Source organism: Cryptomeria japonica, chromosome 6, assembly GCF_030272615.1.
Source record: "Cryptomeria japonica chromosome 6, Sugi_1.0, whole genome shotgun sequence".
Taxonomy (NCBI): Eukaryota; Viridiplantae; Streptophyta; class Pinopsida; order Cupressales; family Cupressaceae; genus Cryptomeria; species Cryptomeria japonica.
In genome coordinates this window covers 73,295,822-73,321,879 of record NC_081410.1, presented here as the reverse complement: position 1 = coordinate 73,321,879, position 26,058 = coordinate 73,295,822, and the positions used below count along the sequence as shown (strand labels likewise).

The following is a 26,058-nucleotide window of genomic DNA, read 5'->3' as shown; positions in this document are numbered from 1 at the left end:
AAATAGGTATTTGATTCCCAAGATTGATGAGCTTTTGGATGAGTTGCATGATGTAGTCCATCCTTCAAAGACCGATCTTCACTCTTAATACCACCAAATCGGAGTTTGGGAGCAAGACATTTGCAAAATTGCATTCATATGCCATTACAATCACTATGAGTTCCTGGCCATGCCATTTGGTTTAACCAATGCTCTTGCTACCTTTCAACCTTGTATGAACCACATCTTCAACAAGCAACTATGGAGCTTTTGACTAGTATTCTTTGATGATATTCTCATTTATAGCAAGACTTGGGAGGATCATCTCAAGAACCTTGATGAGGTGTTGGGCATCATGGAGGCAGAATCCTTGTTTGCCAAAGCTTCCAAGTGAAAGTTTAGGTTGACAAAGATACTTTACTTGGGGCAAGTGATCAATGTGGATGGAGTGAATGTCCACCAAGAGAAGTTTCAGGCCATAATGGACTAGCAACCATTGAAGATATTGACAAAATTTGTGGGGATTCTTCAACCTATGCAATTACTATTAGAATAATTAATTATATTTAGTTAGCTATTTTTAGTTGTTCTATTAATGGACATCTTAGTTGTTGTCTTAGTTGTCATCTTAAGTTCATTTTATTTTTAGTGTCTTAGAGTTGAACTGGCATTTGCTATATTTAGCGTCAAGTTTATCTTCCAGTTAACAGTTTGTACACCCTCTTATAAATCTCTATTTAAGGAGCCTTCGTCTCTTTTATTGAATACATCGAGGAGTAATTAATTTTTCATGGTATCAGAGCGGGTCAATAGGGTTTTTCGGAATTGGGCAAATTTTTTAATAAAACATTTGTAAGCCTCTACTTAGTTATTATTTCCAGAAAAAAATTTTAAGGTTTTTTTTGAAAAACAAAATCTGAATTGGAGAGGTAGCAAAATCAAGGGTTTTTTAACTTGTTTTTTGGAGAGCAAAGTCAAGATTTTTTTTGTGTACAAGCGTGCGGATTCTCAAAAGTGGGAGGATTTTTCGCAACTTATTTTGGCAACATGCAATTTTGTGGGTGTAGATTCGAAGGGTTTTCTGCTATGCATTCTGAGGTCATCTTTTGCGTGCCATTTTTGTGGACAGAGTTTGCTATGTTTTCTACCCGCGCGAAAGTTTTTTTGAGCAGCCGCAAAGGTTTTTCAAGCCATTTTTTTCTAGTCGTGTTATTTTTTGTTCCGCGCATTATGTATTCTTCTGCTTGCATCACATGTCAGCTTGACCTTTGTGTTTTTCACCTTTTGTGACGGTAGTTTTTTTTTCGATGGCTCTGTGTTCCTTCCACATTTGTTTCAGGCTTTGTTTTGAAGAATCACAACCAACCCGAAGTTGTTCTCAATATGACAGGAAGCTCTCTACTCATGACGGCTCTATGCATTTTTTTTTGTGAGTTGTTTTCAGTTCTTCTGCCCGCGCGACGAAGGTTTTCGATTTTCTACAACCCACAGCTATGGCAAACGATCTTTTGAAGTTTATCATCTATCTTTTCTGAGGGTGGATTTTTTTTCGACTTGTTCTCTACATGGAGGATTTTTTTTTTTGCAATTTGGGGTTTTGATGGTTTATCTAAAAATCGTGCGTATTTATAATTTTATCCTTAAAAATTATTTCGGGTTTTAAAATTTTCACCTAAAAAATTATTTTTGGGTTTTATAATTTTTGTCCACAAAAAATTATTCTGGGTTTTCTTATTTTTTGTCACAAAATAATGGGAGGGTTTTTATAATTTTTTCTTGAAAAATTACTCTTGGGTTTTTTTGAAAAAATTGTTTCCTAGTTTGCTTGTGGGTTTTCATGATTTTTTTCCTTAAAAAATTGTTTGTGGGTTTTTTAATTTTTCCTCAAAAATCATTTGTAGTTCGCAAAGTTAGCGTGGGATTTTAGTTATCCGGGTTTATAATTTTTTCCTCAAAAATATGACGGGTGTTCTTGTTTTAGGGTTTTTATTGTTTTTCCACAAAAAAACGACGATTTGTAACTTCAATTTTCAAGGTTCGACGGTTTTTTTTCCAGAAAAATCATAATTTGTTGCAGTCTATTTTGAGTCACACCTAGAGTTGCTAGGGCAAAAATCTACAACCATGGTACCTTGTAGTCTGGTTTGGAGTTGCTGCAGCGAACAGTGCTCAGTACTCATCTACAAAAGTTTTTGCAGTTTTTAAAAAAATTGTGTTTGTTCCTATTTGGAGGGTTTGATTGATCATTAACATTATGCAGATCCTAGAAGGTTCTCCGCAACAGCAAAGTGTTTTGAAGAGAAGGGGTAGCCTTCTTTGCATTTGTGATCAAAAGACCTATAGTGTCTTTTGTAGGGTAGTGAGTACGATGACCATTCAGGGAGGGTATTAGAATATTTAATTATATTTAGTCAGCTATTTTTAGTTCTATTAATGGTTATCTTAGTTGTCATCTTAAGTTCGTTTTATTTTTAGTGTCTTAGAGTTGAACTAGCGTTTGCTCTATTTAGCGTCAAGTTTATCTTCTAGTTAACGGTTTTTACACCGTCTTGTAAATCTCTATTTACGGAGTCTTTGTCTCCTTTATTGAATACATCAATTATATGAGCAATTAATTTTTCAATTACTACAGGAGGTTTGTGAAGGGCTTCTCTCAACTTAGTGCGCCTCTAGCAAATCTTACTAAGAAGGGAGCTTTCAAATGGATAGAGGAGGCTAAATGAACATTTGATAAATTGAGGTGGTAATGAGCACTTGTCCTATTTTGGCATTACTTGGTTTATCTCAGCGTTTTGTTTTTGAGTGTGATGCTTCAAGTGAAGATATTAGAGAAGCACTTATGCACAACATGCACTCCACTTCCTACGAGTAGGAAGCTCCATGATACAAAGAGATTCTATTCCATCTACAATAAGGAGATGCTTGCCATCTGTTTCGCCTATGGAAACTATTTCAGAGACATAAGAGGTAAATACACAGTACAAAATAAGAGATGCTAGTATGCCATAAGATAAGTGTTATAACTCCAAAGAAACAAGTATATTTTCCTTCATATAGTCCCCGGTTACAATGATAACCATAGGATAGAATAGTAAACAGAAACTCAGAGCAATGCTTTCATTAATGCCAAAATGTCTAGTACAATAATCATTCTTTGCATCAGTGTCTCCAACAACAAGTACAAGAGCATATATATAGACACAGTCGAGGGCTGCGGTTACCACCCGTGGGGAACCGTCGTGCAACGGACTACTACCCCTGACGACAATAACATACTTAACCAACGTAGCTTAACAAGTAGTACAAAGCCCATTTTATGACCAACACCATCATGCATGCATTGGCAAAATTCAAGCAGTATTTGGAAGGTCAAAAATTTGTTGTTAGAACGGACCATAACAGCTTGAAATACTTTTGAATCAAAAAAACTTGAATGAGAGGCAATAGAAGTGGGTCAACAAAATTCAAGCCTATATCTTTGACATTGAGCATGTGAAAGGGAAGAGGATTATTGAAGCAAATTCTCTTTCCAAGTAACCCACTATATGCTCCTTGACAAAGATTTCAGCTCATTCGAGAGCTCACTATTAGTTGAGTATTAAAAAAATACTTTTGCATACAAGTTGCTCAATGGCAAGATTCGGGATGACAAGTACAAGGTGGTAAATGAGGCCATCTATTACAAGGATAGAATTTACTAGGTGCCTAAATTGAAGTTGTAAAGAATATTTTTGAGGGCCATTAATGAAACACCCCTTGCAAGACATCCAGATTATTTCAAAACCTACCGACAAATCAAAGAGAAATTCTCATGGGAGGGTTTCAAAGATGATGTCTTGCATTTGTGAGTGTATGACTTGTCAACAAAACAAGTTAGAGCACACCTTCCTAGCGGGCTTATTGCAGCCTTTACCCATCCTTGAGCAAAAGTGGGAGTATTTTATTAATAGTCTTCCTAGATTGCAAGGCAGAGATTGTATCTATGTGGTAGTGGAAAGGTTGACCAAATATGCACATTTCTTTGCTATATCATTTGAGCACAAGGCTCCTCAAGTTGTAGATTTGTTTTCCAAGGAGGTTTTCACAATCCATGGGTTATTGAAGAACATTGCAGTGATTAGGATAGTAGGTTTCTTGATGTCTTTTGGCAAGAGTTATTGAAGTTGGCTAGTACAAAGTTGACCCCAAGCACTATTTACCACCCCCAGACAAATGGGCAGACGAAGATTGTTAAAAAATGGGTGAAAGGGTACTTGTGCAATTACATTGCATTACAACAGAAGGCTTGGATCAGGTGGTGAGCATTGCTATAATACCACCTACCATACGTCGATTGGGATTACTCCTTTCTAAGTGTTCTATGGATATGATGCTATGTCCTTTGTAGATTTGGCATTTGGGGATAGAAAAGATCATAAGGCAAAGCATTGGTTGTTTAGGAGAGGTAGGCATGCTTAAGTCACTCAAGGATAATCTTCAAAGTGCACATAATCAGCAGAAGATTTATGCAGAAAGGCACAAAGTTGAGAGAAGCTTTGAGGCAGAAGATTTAGCCCTCCTGTGCCTACAGCCCTATAGATAGTAATCCTTGAACAAAAGCGGTGTTGAGAAGTTGAATCCTTACTTCTATGGCACTTACTGTTAATGCATGGTAGCTACGGTAAGATAAATGATTGAATGAGAGATAAATGAAGTCTCTCATTCAATCATTTATCCTATCGGTTATACTATTAAGAAAACTTCAAGCTATTTTATTTGATAATCATTCCTCATTTATATCAATATCGATAATCATATTATGGCATGACACATTGGTGATAAACGATAGTTATCAGGTTAACCATCTATCCCGATCTATATTGGATGTGTTCCCAGCAAATGAAATAAGATTATCGAGTTGCTATCGGGTGGCATAGTATGCATCGTTTAATATATACAACCTTTAGTTAGTGATCGGTGTCAGTTAACATAGATATCGATTACTATCGGTTAATATGCCATGCCAAACAACACCGTTAATACCAATTGGCATATATATTATGTTACGTGAACCCCGATTAATATCGGGCTGGTAAATAATTAAAACACCGATTGTTAACATATGCAAAGGGGTGCGATTAATTAGTGTCTTGATCGGTCATGTCCATAAGACATGACCGGTCAAGGCACTGCTTGATCCTCCCCTCTCATATATATATATATATATATATATCATTTGGTATTTGTGAAGAGGATATTGAAATCGATAAATACTCCTCTTACCTGCCAAACAAAGAAGATAGTCAGAATTATAATAGAGATAGATAATACATAGATATAAAGAATAAAATTAGAATACATCTTGCATATTGAATTGTAAATTGAACAACATTTACATGGTATCAGAGCTATAGTTAAATTGAACCTGAGGCTGTTCAATTTTACATAAAATTCAAATCAAGCATATATTCAATATCTTAATCCTATCAATGGCTAGCGCTATCAGATTTGAAGACAGACTCGGAGGAGGTGATGACTTCTCCACATGGAAATTCAAAATTCAAATGATTCTAAAAGAAAATAAAGTCGAATCATTTGTAAAGACTGAAACTGAAGAACCTGAGACTGAACCTGACAAAGCAATTTGGAGAGAAGGAAATGATAAGGCTATCAAAATCATAGTTGATGGGGTAAGGAACAACATTATGCCCATTATAAGGAAACATGAAAAAGCCTTCAACATATTCAAAGCACTTGAAGACGCTTTTGAGATATCTAATGCCAGTAGAACCTTGGCTCTAAAGAGAGAAATAAATCACATAGCCATGATAAAAGGAGAATCAGTCAATGCCTACTTCATGCAAATATATGCCCTAAGGGATGGACTGGCAACCCTTGGATATGAGATCCAAAGCAAAGAATTAACCCTCATTGGTCTAGATGGGTTGCCTAGCATATGGGAAACATTCGTCCAAGGCATTAGTGCAAGGGATAACTTCCCAAAATTCGATAGGCTAAAGGCTGACTGTCTCCAAGATGAATCAAGGCAAAATAAGAAAGGGATCAAACAAAAGAATATATATGAAGATCTTCAAGTTCTTAATACGAACTCAAATAAGAAAAGCAAGCAGAAGCAATTCAGAAAGAGAAAAGGTCGTCACGACAAGAACTCCTTCAAAAAGGACCTCTCTCAGATTCAGTGTTACAGATGTGACAAATTTGGGCATTATGTTGCCAAATGTCCAGAAAGAGCTAAACGGGCCACATTTGCCAAAATAGGAAAATCCAAAAGAGAAGAGAACTCCGAGAAGTATGTACTCTATTCAGCACTCTCAAATCAAACATCAAATAAAGTGAACTCCTCGGTGATCGACAATGGCTCATCCAGACACATCACAGGATTCAGAGAAGTACTAGACTCAATGAAAGAGGAAAATGATGAGGAAGTAACTATCGGAGATGACTCTATACACCCTGTCAAAGGAGTTGGAACCTACACCATCAAACTAAAGTCGGGTGTATCATTACAACTTAAAGGAGTGCTATATGTTCTAGGCATCAAGAGAAATCTAGTCTCAATATCAGCACTGGAGGACAATGGATACAGAGTAACCTTCATGGACAACAAAGTATTGGCTTGGCCAAAGAACTCATCCATCAAGAAAGCTAAAACAATTGGTCAAAGACAAGGCTATTTGTATGAGCTATGTACAAAGCCCAACTTAGCCCTAATTCATGAGACCACAAATGCCAATGAAATCTGGCATAAAAGACTAGGCCACCTAAATTTTTTAGCTTTATCATCAATGGGAGACCTTGTCACAGGTCTACCTAAGTTAAAGCAATATCATTCAGGGGCATGCACAGGATGTGCCCTAGGTAAAAATACTAAGGGTGCTTTTCAGAATGGTACTAGGAAAACAAGTAAAATTTTAGAGTTAGTTCATTCTGATGTATGTGGACCTATGTCCATGCCTTCATTAGGGGGATTTCTGTATTATGTAATATTTGTTGATGACTACTCTACGAAAACTTGGATCTACTTTTTGAAATGTAAAGAATCAGAAGAGATCCTTAATAGGTTTAAAGAATTCAAATCACTAACAGAGAACTATTCAGGAAATAAAATTAAAACCCTAAGAACTGACAATGGGGGGGAATACACATCAGAAATATTTAAAGAGTTTTGTAAAAATTCAGGGATTAAGAGGGAGTTAACAATACCTTCTAACCCCCAATAAAATGGGATAGCTGAAAGGAAAAACAGGACAATAGTTGAAGCTACCAAAGCTATGATTCTTGATCAGAATCTAAATATCAATCTTTGGGCAGAAGCAACTAGCACTGTTGTATATATTCAAAACAGATGTCCCCACTCTCATCTTGAAGATAAGACCCCTGTGGAAGTCTTTACTAAATCAAAACCTGATATTAGCCACCTTAGGATATTTGGATGCCTTGTCTACATTCATGTACCTAAGGAGAAAAGATTAAAACTAGAGCCTTCTGGAAAAAGGGGAATCTTTGTAGGATATAGTAAAACCTCCAAGGCTTACAGGATCTATATACCTGGTCAAAAGAATATTGAACTAAGCAGGGATGTGATCTTTGAAGAAGACTTAGCCTTCAAAAGAGCCCAAAGCTCTCTAGACCCTGAAGTCTATATCCCCACCCCTAGCATAGATAGAGATCCTACTCCTGAGCTTCAGAGGGAGAATCCTAAGGAAACTATAAGTGAAACTCAAAGTCCACCTAGAGAAAACCTCAAGAAAAGACCACTATGGGCCACCAAACTGTAGCAGAAGCTCAGAAGTTTGTTGCTCCTCCAGAAACCTTCAGAGAAAGCAAAAGGCCTAACAAATTCACTAGCTATGTTGCCCTTATGAATGATTTCTCTAAAGCCGAACCAAACAAACATCAAGTATGGAAGGATGCCATGTTTGAAGAGTATCAGTCCATTATGAAAAATGATGTTTGGAAGATTGTTCCTAGGCCAACTAGGAAATCTGTTGTTTCATCTAAATGGCTTTTTAAGATCAAACATGTTGCAGACGGTAGTATTGAAAAACACAAGGCTAGATTTGTAGTTAAAGGGTTCTCTCAAAGAGAAGGAATAGATTATGAAGAAACTTTTGCACCTTTTGCCAGATATACATCAGTAAGAGTTGTATTAGCCATTGCAGCAGCTAAGGGGTGGAAGGTACACAAGATGGATGTTAAGACAAGATTTCTAAATGGTGAGATCTCAGAAGAAGTCTATCTAGAGCAACCTGAAGGGTTTGAAATTTATGATGCAGAGTCTCATGTGTGCAGACTCAAAAAAGCTCTCTATGGGCTTAAACAGGCTCCAAGGGCCTAGTATGAAAGAATTGACACCTATCTCTCAGGACTAGGCTTTTCTAAAAATGATGCAGATCCTAATCTCTACTACAAAAGAAATAAAGGTGATATGCTAATGTTGATTTTATATGTTGATGACTTATTAATCACAGGAAATGATTGTCTTATAGATCAATGCAAGAAAGATCTATCCAAAGAATTTGATATGAAGGACTTAGGACTCCTTCATTACTTCCTAGGATTGGAAGTATGGCAGAATTCTGACAACATTATACTAAACCAAGGAAAGTATACCTTGGATATATTGAAGAGATTCGGAATGCTAAACTGTAGGCCCATGACCTCTCCTATGGAAACCAATTTACATAAACTTAAAGAAGCAGCAATAGAATCACAACCCACTGATTCTACTCAATACAGACAGATGATTGGGTCCCTGATGTACCTAGTGAATACAAGGTCAGATATCTGTTATGCAGTTAAAGCCTTAAGTCAGTTCATGTGTGAACCTAAGGAGATACACCTGGTTGCAGTAAAGCACATCATGAGATACCTACAAGGTACTCTAAACCTTGGTCTCAAATATGAGAAAGTTGACATAAACCTACATGGATTTACATATTCAGATTGGGCTGGAAGTGTAACTGACAGAAAAAGCACCTCAGGGTGTTGCTTCAGTTTGGGTTCAGCCATGATATCTTGGATCAGCAAGAAGCAGTCCTCTGTAGCACAAAGCTCCACCGAGGCAGAATACATTGCAACTTCTATGGTTGCTCGAGAGGCAGTATGACTTAGAAAGTTGCTTGTGGGGTTGTTTGGAGAACCTATGAAACCCACTATTATACACTGTGAGAATCAAAGCTGCATAAAACTTCCAGTTAACCCAGTGTTCCATGACAGATCCAAGCATATTGAGATCCTATACCACTATGTGTGAGATATGGTAGACAAAAATGTAATTCAATTAGAATATGTTTGTACAGGAGATCAAACGGCAGATATTCTGACCAAACCTCTTTCCAAGGTGAAGGTTGATCACTTCAGAAAAGGTTTAGGTATGATAGAAAGGTAATTTGCTTTGTAATCTGTATTTACATATCAATAAGATGTTTAATGTGTAAACTTCTTTGTCATGATAGGACATTTTGGATTTTTATCCCCTGAGTTCATATCTAAGAGGTGACGATCTCTCAAGATAATGAACACTTGTATGGAGACATTATAAGGTGACGATCTTATAATGTCCAAACCAGTTATCATGTTGGATCTCTGGTGTATCATGGATGAGCCATGATTGTGTTGTGGTAAAACATTTATCTGAAATGTTAGTGCACCTACCACAACTTGGATAAAGATGAGAATTGAATATTTTCTCATATGATTATCCTTAAGTATTGCGTGCTTAGGCAATACTGATATCACATGCTAAGGTGATATCCTATCATCACAAGATTGATGTGATGGACTTTTGTATCATGTGTTTAGGTGATACTTCATATCATGTGATTAGGTGATATGATTTCCTAGAAAGTTAGATTGTGTAAAGAATGCTAACTATCATTTAAATTGTGATGCTTGATACACTGCTCTCATTTATCTTACCTAGCTAAGAGGGAGTATCAATGCATGGTAGCTACGGTAAGATAAATGATTGAATGAGATGTGTCATGCATAATATGATTATCCATATTGATATAAATGAGGAATGATTATCAAATAAAATAGCTTGAAGTTTTCTTAATAGTATAATCAATAGGATAAATGATTGAATGAGAGATAAATGAAGTCTCTCATTCAATCATTTATCCTATCGATTATACTATTAAGAAAACTTCAAGCTATTTTATTTGATAATCATTCCTCATTTATATCAATATGGATAATCATATTATGGCATGACACATTGGTGATAAACGATAGTTATCAGGTTAACCATCTATCCCGATCTATATCGGATGTGTTCCCAGCAAATGAAATAAGATTATCGAGTTGCTATTGGGTGGCATAGTATGCACCGTTTAATATATACAACCTTTAGTTAGTGATTAGTGTCGGTTAACATAGACACCGATTACTATCGGTTAATATGCCATGCCAAACAACACCGTTAATACCGATTGGCATATATATTATGTTACATGAACCCTGATTAATATCAGGCTGGTAAATAATTAAAACACCGGTTGTTAACATATGCAAAGGGGTGCGATCAAGTAGTGTCTTGATCGGTCATGTCCATAAGACATGACCGGTCAAGGCACAGCTTGATCCTCCCCTTTCATATATATATATATCATTTGGTATTTGTGAAGAGGATATTGAAATCGATAAATACTCCTCTTACCTGCCAAACAAAGAAGATAGTCAGAATTATAATAGAGATAGATAATACATAGATATACAGAATAAAATTAGAATACATCTTGCATATTGAATTGTAAATTGAACAACATTTACACTTACAAGATTGCATTAAGGTTTGGTAGAATAGCTTATGAACTAAAGCTGCCTAAAAAATAAAAAAATCCATAATGTGTTCACATTTCTTACCTCAAAAAGGCACTTGGGCAACATATCACTTCGTCACCAAAGCTTCCACCATTAAATGAGGAGGCCAGATTGGTTTTAGTTCCCGATGTTATTCTAGATGTTAGAGAGAGGAGGTTGTAGGGAGCCCAACCAGCTCTAACTGTTGAAACTGTCAATGCTGGGTTTTTTTGTTTGATGTTTTATATTTTCTTTTCAGTTTTCTTGGGGTTTTGACATAAAAAGCAAATACATACAGCACTATAGTAAATTCTGAAAATTAAGGAACTAAATAGACAACACGAAAGAAAGAGCTGAACCATTAACTGTCTTTATTCATTTATTTGGAAACTCCTACATTCACATGCATACCCGAATTGAAGGACTGATTTCAGCTCTATGGATTTCTAACAAAAAGCAACTGCTGGATGGATGGATTCGCTTTCAACCTGCAGTGATGGCTTCCAAATTTGATGTCAATGTCTTCTCCTAGGTGTGGGCTGTGGCGACTTCTCCTTAATTTTATTGGAATTTATTGTGCACTTTACAATGAAAATCGCCATCCTTAATCATGGCATCACCTCTGCTGCAACTCTATGATGGCTGCTACAATTCGTACAGCTTAGGAAACTATTGCCAACAATGTGTAGGATAGCTGTTCTAAATCGATCCCCAATCTGTAGATGTAGCCCTTTCAAACAGCTGAAAAACCCTTGTATTTTCTCACCAATTTGCACAAATGGAACCCCTGTATGAAGATCCCTCTAAAAGCCAAATTCAGTGGATATTTCACCAATTCAGATGGCTGCACACTGAAGATTTTCCTGTTCTTCAATGGCAGATGAAGACTGAAACCCTTGGTCTCTGCTCTCCATGAAGTCATGAAAAAAAAAATGCCAAACAATAATAATCGAACTTCCCTTCACAAGCACATATATACTCAAGAAGAAGTTCGAATTTCCTCAAAGGCATCATTAATAGCATTTAATGTTATATTTTTGCGTTGGCATCATTAATGATTTAAAACTTTGGAAAATGTGCACATAATTTAATTAATAATGTGGCCCCCTTTTATAATGCCTAGACCCTCAACTTAAGTCACTTAAGTTATATTATAACTTTATAATATAAGCTCATAACCAAATAAACATTAATATCTCCTTAATTACTCAACATTTTTGCATGTCGTCGGAACAGGGAGCTAACATGAGGAAATTGCATATGACCATACCCCCTTTACTAAAAATAGCAAGGGTCCATCTCTAACATCTCAAGACTTACTAAAAATAGTAAGTAGAGCAAATGATGCCTAAATGATGCCAAACGAAGACCAAACTGAAGCACTCTGAACACTGGATATGATACAAATCCTCAGGATACCCCCTAACCAACCTCATTAGCCTACGAGGGTCAGGATGATAGGCTAATCCTCACTGAAGAGCTGATGTCAACAAGAAGGGGACATCACAGAGGTTGAGAAGAAGAATACTTAAGGAGTATCTCATCAGATGGAAGGACTACTCTTAGAGGATGCTACTTGGGAAGGTGAATATATTTTGCAGCATTTGGATCTTCGATTTCTTGAGGACAAGCAATTTCGAGAAGGGAGGACTGATATGTCCCCTTCCGTGGAGTAGTCAGAAATGACCTGTTTAGCCTATTTCATACTCGCGGGATAATTTTGGGCTAATAAATTAATTAATTAAATAAATTTGTCCAATAGAGAAAACTTTATGGATGACTTTACTTAATTAATTTTATAAAGTGACTTAAGTGATTTGAAAGGGAAAATATTAAAATTCACTTTATAAAGGTACTTGATGAAATATTTTAAGCAAGAAATTAAAAAGATTCCTTCAGGAAAGTTCCATGGAAATATATAAAAGGAAAATTTGAGAGCCCATTTGCTCATGCTTGCTTATTTTTCCCTATTATGCAATTTGTGGTTCTCGTTGGAGCAAACCCTAGGACAAAAACCCTAAGGGAATTGGTTTCGATGGTGAGAGATCTACCCTAGCCAATTAGCAGGTGGAATCATACAATTTTCACACAGCAGCATAACCGGAAAGAGTAAATAATTTGTGAAGTCTTGCAGGCAAGACAAATTGTCAAGTATTGAAAGAAGTTTCCAAGAGAAATGACGGGCTTCATTCCATGATGATTGGCTGAGTAAGAGCTTGGAGTGAGAGTTATTCTTGGGCGATTGAGTCCATAAATCAGGTAGCCATTATTCTTGCTGGGTGTGGAGATTTATGACCAAGGTTGGCATGGGAATTGAGGATGCTGGGTGTTTAGAAACCATAGATCCTGGGCATGTTTCATCCTTTTTAACATGGATTTTAATGTGCTGGCTGAGTGCCTAATCCTTTATATTCAGTGTGAGTCATCTGTTCCTCCGGCTGTGACCTAAGGAAGGAGCATTTAAAGCCATTTTGTGGGTGATGGAGGCTGCAAAAACAGACTTGCTTAGCTGCCAAGGAGTAGAGTAGCAGATCGCTGGTGTTAGGGAAGATAGTGTGGGTTTTCCAAGGGCTATTTGGAATCAAAGTAACATCATATCTTGAAGTTGACCATATGAACTTCATACACAGAACTCTATGTCTGTAAATCTGCTATAAGAGGTCAGCAAGTGGTGATTTCTGTAACTTTCTATTGACAGCAAATGAAATCTCACCATTGATTTTGAAATTTGTGTGAATGTGTAGCATATTTTTAGTTGTATGTTGTAGTTTATAAATATTCTAAAGATATAAATGTAAGACAAATCATTAGACTGTTATCATGAAATACTGCAAAACAAAAAACTTCTCAAAATATGCACTTAAATTGAGATACACTGAACAGATTCTCCACAAAAAAGTTCAATATAGAAAGCTTCTGTGAGGTTTTTAGGCACGCATGCCACTTTACTCAATCATAGCATACACAGTATCCATGAAAACATATGTTGCATGATAGAGACCAACCAGCCATGATATCATATTTTATCATTTGGACTATAAGAAAATTGCAGATCATCATAAAAAACATCTTTTACAAGTATTATGGTCACCAAAAAGTATGTTGTTTGTTTATGAAAAGCTTAACAATTCTTTTTACGAAACGAATGAACCTCAAGTCTATCCAATGTCAAGAAGATTAAAATTGTGACACCTACAATAAACATTCACGTAACAGCTTTTAGGAACTTAGATTTTATGATAATTGTTAATATGAAATGCAGGGACAACTGTCCTTCCAATGAATTCGGGCATAGCCAGGGCAATAGTCCTCAGTTTGACAGAACATGTTTAAAACAGGATCATTCTTATGTGTACTACATGCAATCAATAGAAATTATGTCTGTTCTCGGAAAATTTTGAATACTTCCTTCCATCAGTAACAAAGCTACTGATATAAAATGATCACCATGCCTTTGGTTATAAGCCGTCAGACTAAATACTTGTTTTAGTTGTTGTTCTTTCATAGTCTTTTCATACAAAAAAAGAAAAAAAAATTGCATAATGAAGTGTGTGGAATGGTCCCCAACACCAGAAAATGGAGCTGCCAATGCATACACAAAGCCAGGATGAAAGTTTGCAGAGACTCTATTAGACCATTATATAAAGAGAAAAAATATTTTACTACCTGAAGAAGTGTCACTTTTTCCATTTTCGCCATGAGTCCCACTGTAACATCAGGACCCCCAGCACTATCTTCGACATAGTTCATGTCTGTTCAATAGCAGTATCAACATATATGCTGATATGGGGCAGGGGTATATATTTCCACAAGCTAGCATGTAAACAACTATTGAACTTAACAACATTAAAATCAAGCAGGTACCTAGCAAAGGTGTACTATTAAGGTACCCAGCAGCACAGGAAGTGATCAAATCACACATGGGAATGCCAGCATCAGCAAGTGCTAAAGTTGCTGCATTGATACATGCAGATCTTGTTCCTTAAGAATAAATAATAATATTACAGAGCAGTCAATACTCAGTAGAGGTTGCTTGTTCATGTTAGTAAAAAATATCACAGCCAAAAAAGAATCCATGAAATTATTTCTAGAAGAAATCAAACTTAGCTGGGCTATCTTAGAGTTTCAATGATACAACACAAAATTAAAGATCCTATTTAACTATTTGAACTTTTATTCTTACCTCCATCTGCTTGAAGAACTTGAACAAATATGTCTATCTGCAACAATGGAAGAAAGAAAGTGTTCCAAGTTCCAACGAAAAATTATTCTAGACATTAAGCATAGTTTGTTTCTTTTGTAAAAATAATTAGGTAAAAATGTCCTAAATTACAATTTCTTTCTTGTGCAAAGTAATCAGGATAAAAATGTATTAAAGAGTCTCCAACTCATGATCTATCAGATTACTTGCATAGGGAATCCAATTATTAAAAAAAAAATGAATAGAAGAGAAAAAGGGAGCAGAGAATGTGGATTGGCAAGGGAAAGTCAACATATGTAAAAATATTTGGCCATAGAATAGGGCACAAATACAAAAAAGATTGTCCCAATATAGATTACAACTTACAAAAGGATTATAAGGCAACCTAACAATACCTGCTGTTGTGATGATTTTGCCATGCATGCTGGAATATCCCCCTAGGATATTTGTTCCAGATTTTTGAGCAATGAACCACAGAAATTTAACATACCATTTGCATGTAATTGATTTCGATTTATTCACCAAATTACACTAAAAATCATTAAATTTCAGATTGAAACAGAATTTCTGAAATTTAGATATGAATATAGCCTCAGATCTTAAATAGACAAACATCAGAAAAATCCAATTGTAGCCACAGAACTTACAATCAGATTGGATAACCAGTAGATAAAGCTGAAGCACAAAGTGAGCCACCTGAATGATAACTCCAACTGACAATGGGTTTCCGTCCACTGCCTCCAAGCTCGAGGGTTTGCATCCTCAAACCTACTGAAAACAAGAGCTTCCCAGAAACTCTCCAAAAGAAACAATCTCCAAATATAAAACCAAGCATAATCAGAATGAGCCTCTCAATGTTCTTTTGAAGCACAACCCTGTGACTGTTCATTTTCCCCTTCCTGTCTCTTGGAATTCCCCTTTAATAGTAAAGTGACTTTATTTTATAATTTGATGTTGACATTGAAGTCACTTTAATTAGCCAAAAAAGGGGACATTACACATGCAATACCTAATCACTTAGAAAAATGTCATCATAAATACAAAGCATATAGCAATCCATTTGACATAATATTTACAAGACATGTTACCATTCACTGATTTATCTTCCCCACTCAAAAAATACCATCTTCAAACAGAACTTCATAGACAGCATTAGCTAGGGGCCCCCTAGGGAGCATTGTTGTTGTCAGTGTCCTCATCATCTGGTATGGGTTGCCGATTCAAAGAAACAAGAATAGCTTGAGGCCTATAATAGGTACTTTCACATTAAACAACTTGTCTCGTGGAGTTTGAAGCAGACTGTATCCACTCCTGCTTCATCTCAGAAATCCTCCTCTTTGCATTTTCAGAAAGTAAAAGCTTTTAATGGCTCCTATTCTCCTCAGTTTCTATTGGATGTTATTAAAAAGGAGGTTGACGCATTTATCCAATACCTCAATAATGTTAAGTTGTTGCTTCATACAATGTACTTGTAGTTAGCAAAACATGGATGACCATGAACAAATTGCAAGATGGGGTTAACAAGAAGCAATCAAACAATCAAGGCTTTTATGAGATATATTATGATTGAGAATGTTGTGATGGGGGTGCATCACTATACAGTGAGGAGATTTATGATCTAGTTGAAAACACAGAAGTGAGAAGATATGTTGTTGGATGGTGTAGGTACAACCAAAACACAATGTATGCTAATCTATGCTAATTTTAATGATAAAAACCAAGGAAAGCATCCAATACAACAAGATAACAAGAGCCCTAATCCCTCCACAAAGCCCAATAATTTTCTTTTTCAGCGTTTAGAATTATAAAGAATAGAGTTAGAGAGTGCAATATTAATTCAATCAAAGATAAGGGGATAAAATGAATGGCAGCCTTGCCCTTACACTGCACATCAGATAGAACCACTCACAAGATTGACAACTACTCAGAAATTTAAACACAAAGAAAATAAGAATTCACAGCACATTTGACTTCATGCAATGTTACAAATCCACGCTCACACAAGGGTTTACTCGACAAAATTCAGATTTTATTTCACATACAAGATTGGTACACATACATGGAATTCTAGGGAAATTTTGAAGGGATCTTGTTGTGTTGTGCACACACTCCCCGTCTCCGACAGGTACCCCCTCTCCTTCTTCCCACTTTGCTAGCATGAGAGAGAGAGAGAGAGGGCTTAGAGGTGTATAGAGAATCAGGGTGAAGTCCAAGCATGAGAAGAACAAGGCAAATGAGGAATAAAGGGGGAGAAATATCATTTAAAGAACAACTTGATCCAAGGAGGGATAAAGAGAAAAGTCAAAGTACCTCAAAGTGTTGGTCAGCCCAAATTGGGAAATGAAATTTGGAATTTTCCCTCAAAACTCGGTGTTTTCAATCAAAATTGGAATAAGACCTTATTCCAAAAAAATTTCCTAACACCGAAATCCTGACCAGGTCTTCTTCAAACTCGGATTTTGCATTGAAAATGGGATTAAGCTCTTAATCCAAAAGGTCTTCCTAAACCTGAACTTCAGCCCGAGTTTCACCCTTTACTCACCAAATTCGGTGATAGCATACAAGGTAGGAATATGCCTTATTCTAGAAACCTTCCTAAGGCCGAGGTTGAGACCGAGTTTGCTCCCAAACTTTGGTTTCTCTCCAAAGTTCGGTACTTGCACAAAAATGTGGAATAGGCTTATTTCAAAAAGCCTTCCTAGGACCGAACTTCTGACCGAGTTTGCAAGATAGGGTCAAAATCCAAGCTTCCAAGCCTATATTATCCATAAAATTTCAAGTTCAATCCGAGGCAATCCAAGTCATAATTGGGAGGAGTATCAAGGCCTTTTCAAAAGCACAAACAAAGGTTGCAGCTCAAAATTCAGTGTTTTGAGCTCAAAAATCACAATAAGCCTTATTCCTAAAAAGCTTCCTAGGCCCAAGATTTACCCTAGCATCCTTCAACCTCAGTACTAACCAGAGTTCCAGGACTCGCCAAAACTCAGCGAGTCACGGGTCGAGTCACCCTCGGCGAGTCCTGGGTGGCTCGAACCCAGACTCGGCGAGTTTTGGCCGAGTCTTGGCGAGTCTTGGGACTCGGTGACTCGGCTCGAACCTGGCGAGTCCCGAGCCCAAAACTCGGCCGGCATAAACAGCCGAAAAAAGCAAAAAAAAAACATTTAAAAAATGGTTTTGCTTGCTTTTTTTTTCATTTATATTTTTAGCTAAGTTGTAAAAGGCATCTCATTTCATTCTATTGAAAAAATAGGAGGAGAAGAGTGAGTTGTGAGGAAAAAGAAGAGAGCATAGTAGGGCAACCAGCAAGGAGGAGGAGTAGAATTTCTTCAACAAATCACATTGGGGCAGTGTAATACTTGCATTTGGTGCATCAAAAGCTTGTTAGAGAGGATTGGAAAGAGGTTGCATTTCATTTCAACCTTCTTATAAGAGGTAAGATTTATATTTTTTGGTTTTTTTGGTCTTTTATAAGCAAAATTTACATTTTTTTTGTTTTCTTAGAACATAAAGAAATCAGCAAACCCTACAATGTACATTTTTTTTGTTTAAAAATGTACATTGTAGGGTTTGCTGATTTCTTTATGTTTTGAAATGAAAAAACAATCTACATGGTAGGTTTGCTAATTTCTTTGAAAAAAATGATGCAAATTCTATTACATTGTTTTTTGTATCAAAATCAAAACATTGCTATTATATTTTTTTTTGTATTAATTTATAATTTAACAATGGACAAATATTCATTTTTTTTGTAATTGTGTCTTATTCCAGCAACCTTCAACTTTTGAAAACAATGTCTACTTCCAGTCCTCCTCATAGAGCAATCCCGGGTAGAAAAGATCCAGCTTGGAAATATACAGAACCTTTTCCTGGGCAAAAAAAAGGAGGGGCAAAATATAAATTTTGCAAAACAATCTTTCATGGAGGCATAAATAGATTGAAATACCACCTTGCCGGCATACGTGGCCATGATGCAGAGCCTTGCACAAAAGCACTTCCTGAGGCTATTCGTGAGTGCCAAGTACTATTAGAAACATTTGAAACTCGAAAAGAAATAAAGAAGAGGCAAAGGGAGGAGTTGGCTCAGGCTAGCATTGGTTGTGTTGGAGAGGCCTCTTCCATGCCTTCATATTGTCCTAGTGGGAGTGCTAGTGCTTCTGTTGCCGGTAGTGTCAGTGCTAGTGGGAGTATCAATGCAACTCCAACCATTGGTCCTAGAGTTCGTAAATCTAGGATGGATTCATATTTTGAGCCACGCACTACTCCTGGTGCCCAACCTTCACTTGAGAGCATGGCTTGGAACAAAGAGGTACACAATAAGGCTAAAGCTGCAATTGGAAGATTTTGGTTTTATTGCAATATTCCATTCTTCGCAGCTAGGTAATTCCTTTTAGTTTTTATTTGATTGTTTTAAGTTTTTAAGTAGTTAATATTCTTAGTTTGTTTTGTGACTTTGTGATTGTCTAAGACTCTAATTTTATAATTTTATACTTATCTTATTTAATTTATTTGTGATAGGTCTCCTTATTGGCAAAGCATGGTTGATGCCATTGCTATTTGTGGGGCGGGTTTCAAAGCCCCTTCTGATTCCGAGATAAGTGGCCCAATCTTGATAGAATCGGTGGCTGATGTAAAAGCCACATTAGAGGAACATCGAGAGATATGGAAAAAGAAGGGTTGCACCATCATGACCGATGGTTGGACTGATAGGAGAAATCGGACGCTCCTAAATTTTCTTGTTTCTTCTGCAGATGATTGAATAACTTGAATTTTATTAAATGATTCTCATTCGTATTTTTTTTTTGAGTTGAGATTTATTGAATGATCATTGATCACTGTTTTTGCTTTGTTTTCAAATTTCAAGTGGCACCATGTTCATTAAGTCCATTGATGCTTCCGCACATTCTAAAAATGCCACTTACCTATGTGAGGTTATAGAGGAGGTCATATATGAAGTGGGCGAGGAGAATGTAGTACAAGTGGTGACCGATAATGCAGCAAATTATGTTGCTACAAGTAAACTTTTGATGGAGAGGCACCCATCTATATTTTGGTCTCCCTGTGCCGCCCATTGCATTGACCTCATGTTGGAGGGCATTGGTAAGATTGCATGGATCAGGACGTGTAGAGAAGGCAAAAAATATTTGCAAATTTGTATACAATCATGCATGGGTCCTTAACTTAATGAGGCAATACACGGGGCAGAAGGAGTTGGCTCGTCCTGGAATCACTAGATTTGCCACCAACTTCATCACACTGCAATCCTTGATTCATAGTAAGGCAGCTTTGAGACGTATGCTTGTTGGTGAGGAGTGGACTTCCTCATCCTATGCTACGAGTGTTGCAGGAGTTGATGTTGCAGATTACATTTTTGATGAGCCAAGCTTTTGGACCCCTTGTGCTGAGATCGTGAAGGTAAAATTTTTAAGCATTCTAATCTCTACCTTATGTTTTAAGTTTTAAGTTTTTATTTTTATTCATATTTTTCTTTTATTTGCTTATTTTCATTTACAATTTCACACTTACATTAACTGATATTACATATTGTTTCACAATATTTGCAGTTCATTGAGCCCTTGGTAGTTCTCCTACGTGTTGCTGACGGGGAGAAGCCCGCAATGGGCTACATATACGAGGGCATGGATAGGGCCAAGGAGGGCATCAAATCTGCCTATGAAGGGGATGAGAGTAAGTATCGTCCCATTTGGGATATCATTGACAGGAGATGGCAAACCCAGCTTCATAGGCCCCTTCATTAAGCTGCTTATTACCTCAATCCGGCATTTCATTTCCGCCCTGATTTCAAGGCGGATGAGGAGGTTCTTAGTGGGCTCTACTCAGTGATAGAGCGAATGTCGCCTGGTCATAGCAGCAGTATAGTCCAGGAGCTAGAGGCTTTTTCTAATGTTGAAGGGGAGGTCTTCTCTCGTATGCTTTGCAAAGAAAATCGGACAAAAATGTAGCCAGGTAAAATGTATATTTTAAGAAATTAAGAGCATAATTTTAATTATATGTTATTCAATTTGTTATTAATTATTAAATGAGGCTGATTTTTTTTCCCTTTTTCTCATCTCAGATAGGTGGTGACAGATGTTTGGTCCTAAAACACCAAATCTTCAACAGGTAGCCATTCGTATTTTGAGCCAACCATGCAATGCTTCCGGTTGTGAGCGCAATTGGAGTATGTTTGAGCACATACACTCCAAGAGGCGCAACAGACTGTCTATGGAGAGGTTGAATGATCTAGTCTTTGTTCATTACAACCTCCGTCTTAGACACAAACAGGTTATGGATCATGACAGCACCCCGATCACGCTAGAGGAGGTTGATTCAGAATCTGAGTGGATCAGTGAGGCTACAGATCCTATCTTTGGTGATGAGGACTTAGATTGGATCGACGAGGTAGATAGAGAGGCTGAGGTTGTAGCCATGGCAGAGGAGGTTAGAGCACGAGGAGAGCCAGAGCCAGAGCTAGAGCTAGAGCTAGAGCCAGACACAGCTGATGTTTGTGAGGGTAGAATGGAGTCACGGGCAGAGAGTATGGCTGCTGATGCATCCAGGACCTACCTTAGCGTTAGACGCCTTCATAGGAAGGACCCAGGCTCCTCTGAGCCATAGACTTGTAGTTGTTTTACTTTTGATATATGTGTGGAACTGGAACATTTGAATTTTGATGTCATGGATTTGATATTCCATGAGTTTTGTAATATTTTTACATTTGACACTATTTATATATCTATGGTTATTGGTTGCTATTTCCTTCAGCTACAATTTGCGTTTATACTAATGTGATCGATGTATACTTGTGTATGTGATCAAATTAACTTCTATTTGATGATGTTATTATGTATTTAAGGTTTGTTTAATAAAGGGTGCATGAAACAAGTTTTAAATCCTTTAAAAATCGCTAAATTTCTTGGGTTTTTCACTTTGCCGAGTCCCGCTGAGTCCTGGCCGATCTAAGTCCCGAGTCTCGAGTCGAGTCACCCTTGTTGAGTCTGCGCCAAGTCCGAGTCCCGTTTCTTTGGTACTAACAATCAAATTTGGATTAGGCCTCAATCCTAGTAACCTTCCTAATGCCGAGGTTTTGACCGAGTTTTGCCCCTTCACAAAATTTGGTAGTAGAACTGAAAATGGGATCAAGCACTGTTCCAAAAAACTTTCCTACCACCGAAATTCAGACCAGGTCATCACAAAATTTGGTATTTGCAATGAGGTTGGGAATAAGCACTATTCCCACAGCTTGTCCTAGCACCAAGATTTCTCCTTAATCCTTTATCCTTTCAAGGGGTGAGTTTATGTGTGTTCCTGATTTGATTCCCACCACCGGATTGGCAATTCCAAAATGTCTTAAAGGTCTGAATTTCGGTCTGTTTAACTTCCAAGTGCTGAGTTCTCCTAGCCAAGTTTTACATTGACAAATTAGAATCCATTACCAATTCCTTATTCCGTATAGGGTCCAGGTTTGCTAAAAGTAAGAAGTTTCTAATAGTAGTCCAAAATCTGTATACTTCATGACAGACTTCCCAATCTGCCCCTTAGATCTGAGTACCAGCAGGTCTTGGAAAAGGATCATTAAGCTTTAAGGAAAGAGTGAAAAGGTTTCATAAATATGACTGGTCTTTGAATATTGTAATTAAGTTACTTGTCCTTGCAAGTCCATACCACCAATGAAGCAACAAGACGGAGATCTGGAGCACAAGATTGAAGGAATGGTTACCAAGATAAAAGAGGACAAAATCAAGGTCAAAACCTTGAAGATGTGATTGAACATGCCACAGAGACGAAGTATGAGGATGAAACACCACTACCACAGTGCAGAAAACCCGATGATGTCACTTCCAGAACTCTGGAAGATAGTGGCAGGACACAAGAATGCTACAGGAAACATATAGAAACAGAGAAAGAGCAGCTGCAGATAACAAGAATATGAATTTTTTGTAATGGTAATTGATCTATTGTAAAATAACAACTTTTGGGCAAAATTTAATGCAACTCAAGAAAGGGCCAAAAGTTGGTTATTTATCCAGCTGCCTATTTTGTCCTTTGTGGCAAAAGCTGTTATTTTGCTAGGCTGTCATTTTGTCTTGTAGTGGGGGTAGTTGGAAAGCAATCGAAGGTGGTTGGAGGTTGTTGAAATCATTAACCAAAAGTTGTTAGGGTTTCTAGAGGGCAAATCTGTGTCATTGAATGGATTAAATATTGGCCATTGATTCAAAATGTAAAATCTATAAAAAGGCTACTGCCTCTCTCATTGTAAGGGATTAGAAGTTAGAGGTTAAAATTAGAAGTTAGAATTAGGATTAGGAGTAGAATAGAGAAGAAATTGTTGAGTAGGGATTGTTGTAATAATAGTTCAAGCAAATGAATAAAGCATTGAGGCATGGTGTTTTGCCATTTGCCTTTCATTGTTTGCATGGTTTCTTTTCATCAAGTTAGTTAAAGTTCAGTGATTTAATGGTGAAGTGTGAGGGTATTTGATTGATTTTTCGTTCATACCATTGGAGATTTGTTGACTGTAAGTCTTTGTACATGGTTAGTTTGAGCCTATTATTGCTTAGTTCAATTATGAATGTTTATTTAAGTTGTGTCAGAATTGGGTACTTAATGTATGTTCAGAGTCTGAAAATCTTTTCATTTTCCTTTGGAGATTGCACTATTTATGTGGTGTTCCAAATATATTTCTAGCTAAGTAGGAATCAGTTCTATGTGAAGTCTGTCTACCCGCGGCATCAGCCATTACTATAATTGTCAATAGATTCCCTGAACCCTATCCCTTTTCTCTTTATTTTAACCAGTTTTAGATGTGAAGCATCATAAGATTGCTATATTAGATGCAGACCAACTTGTCAGATGCATAAGTCCTCTTATTAAAACCAATAAATCACATCATCACTAAGTTATCCTAAGCACAGTCATGACCTGACACTAGAAACATTGGGGTTATCTTGTTTGGACAATCAAAAGGCATACAAGATTTCCTTATTCAAGAGAGAATAGGATATGCTTGGTGCATTTTATTCTGCATTGATGAAAGTGCAAACTTTCCCCATCAACAAGTCTCCCCTAGAAACTTAGGACTTCAAAAGCTGCAAATTAATACACAATCAGCACAAACCATCTCCAAACTTGAGCTCCCTAGCAACCTAAAAACAAAAGAAACCCTCCTTACCTCTTCATTGCTACTTTCCTACATTTCTTCAACGGAAGCTCCCTTCAATCTCTTTTTGCCTTTTTGAAAATTGACTCCTCCCAAAAGGAATGCCAAGATGTGCATGACTCAAGTGGATGCCAAATGGAATGCCCCTCCCAATCTCCAACTACCAGCTAAAAATAGCCGAGTGGAGTGCTCCATCTTCAAGGATCACAAAGGACAAATCAAGGATGCTTTTGCACATAATTCTTTATTAATGACATTCCATGCATGCTCTTACACATCATATATGTTGTCACAGGTAAAGTCGTCTTCGAACGACAAGGACAAAAATCTGGGACTAACACAACAAAATGGGGATGAAGTAGACTATATACAATAAGAAAATCACTGAGAAGAAGGGGTCGAGGGGGCGTCCCTGAAGGAGGTAGTTGCACCGCTGATGAAGAAGATGCAGGAACTGCTGACGCCAGTCAAATCCGAAACTCATACACCTGCTGTGTCCTCGCCTAAAACCCCTTTTCTACTACCATCCGATGGTCAAGTGCGGATTTCACCATTATTGCTTCCACAAGGAGTTCTTTTTTCCTTGACATCACAGTCCTCATGTGCCTAGACCAAACTTGTCTGCAAAACACGCTTTTCAATCTCAGGCTCCACCAATTGCTACTCAAATGATACTGTCTCCCTAGCCAATTTGTCCTTGATAGCCACCTGCGCTGCCCTCTCGGCATCCAACTCCTGGGTAAGCTGAGCTAAGTCTCACACTACTACTGCCTCCAACCTGGTGGTCAGCTCCTCTCAAGCCCTCTGTGCATCCACCAAGGCAACCTCACGTCCAGCCGAGACATACTCCGAGTTCCTCAAAGCGTACCATTCATGCCTGGAAGTGGCCACAACCCCTTGGCACAAAGGCTAGGAGACGCCTCAAATCCTCCATCACACTCCCCAAAGGCTGATAACTAAACTGAATAACTCCCTGGTGTCATACGACTTCGCGTGCTTACAATGCCTTCCCTCAAACTCTGTTTGTTCACAACCTCCAAATCTGTCTCCCTCTACGGCTTATGGCTTCCCCGCCAATGCTTAGCTTCAAGCTTCTTTCTCACAGTACGGAACAACCCCAACACTTACCGTGACTTCTCTGATGCTCTTTGCCCAACTCAAAAGTGTATTGTAGCTTCAAAAATAAACTGGGGGTCTGGGGGGCCAGCGGGGTCGAGAGCAGCGCCCTCGCAAGGTCTGGGGCAATGCCCCAACAGGGTCGAGGGGCAGCGCCCTCGTGGGGACCTTCAGAACCACACGGAAGTCCATGGTGCACATCATTTTTCTGATATTTTAAGATGCCAATAACCTTCTTCTCCACTCTAATTTTTTCAGCGTCTTGGCTCTAGACTCCATCAAATGATTTTTCAATCTGGTCGTCATTTTTTTTTTAAATTAAATGCATGCTTGTTTGAATGTCAGTGCATTTTTCTTTTCACGTGCCATCACCACCATTTATCCCTGTCGTGCCGTGGTATTTTTCCTTTCACCCTTTTTTAAACCGTCGCTGCCATCGTCGTGCTCCTTCAGGCCTATGGTGGTATTCCACCGACGGTGACCTCTGTCGATGGTGGTTCCACCACACGGTGGTCTCACCGTGGTGGTTCCACCGTACGGTGCCCCCCCCCCCCCCGACGATGGTTCCACCGCACAGTAGTCACCGGCAGTGGCCCCCTCGACAGTAGTCCCGCCGTATGATGGTTCCACTGTGGCCACCGATTTTATTTTTTATTATTTTTATTTTTTTTTCAATTTTTTTTTTTAATTTAATTTCCTAATCTAATTGTCTAGAGAGTCTTCGGCTCGGGTCCCTTGCCTCTAGGATCGCCCTTCATCCTTCTCGGTTTGCCTCGCCCGAGAGTCTCCCACTTTGGTC

At 37.8% G+C, this 26,058-nt stretch overlaps 1 protein-coding gene across 4 annotated transcripts in view; it reads right to left on the bottom strand.

The window, feature by feature from the left end:
• LOC131064192 (exosome complex component RRP41 homolog) overlaps window positions 1-26,058 on the bottom strand; it is a 215,563-nt gene that overhangs the window by 42,087 nt on the left and 147,418 nt on the right. For 3 of the 4 annotated variants that reach the window (XM_057998240.2, XM_057998243.2, XM_057998242.2), the window contains 3 exons: window positions 14,969-15,005; window positions 14,650-14,766; window positions 14,452-14,537 (listed from right to left, as the gene is read on the bottom strand). In XM_057998240.2, the coding sequence (XP_057854223.1) occupies window positions 14,452-14,537; window positions 14,650-14,766; window positions 14,969-15,005 (240 nt within the window). The remainder of the gene's footprint in view (window positions 1-14,451; window positions 14,538-14,649; window positions 14,767-14,968; window positions 15,006-26,058) is intronic. The other variant, XM_057998241.2, reaches the window with a different exon arrangement.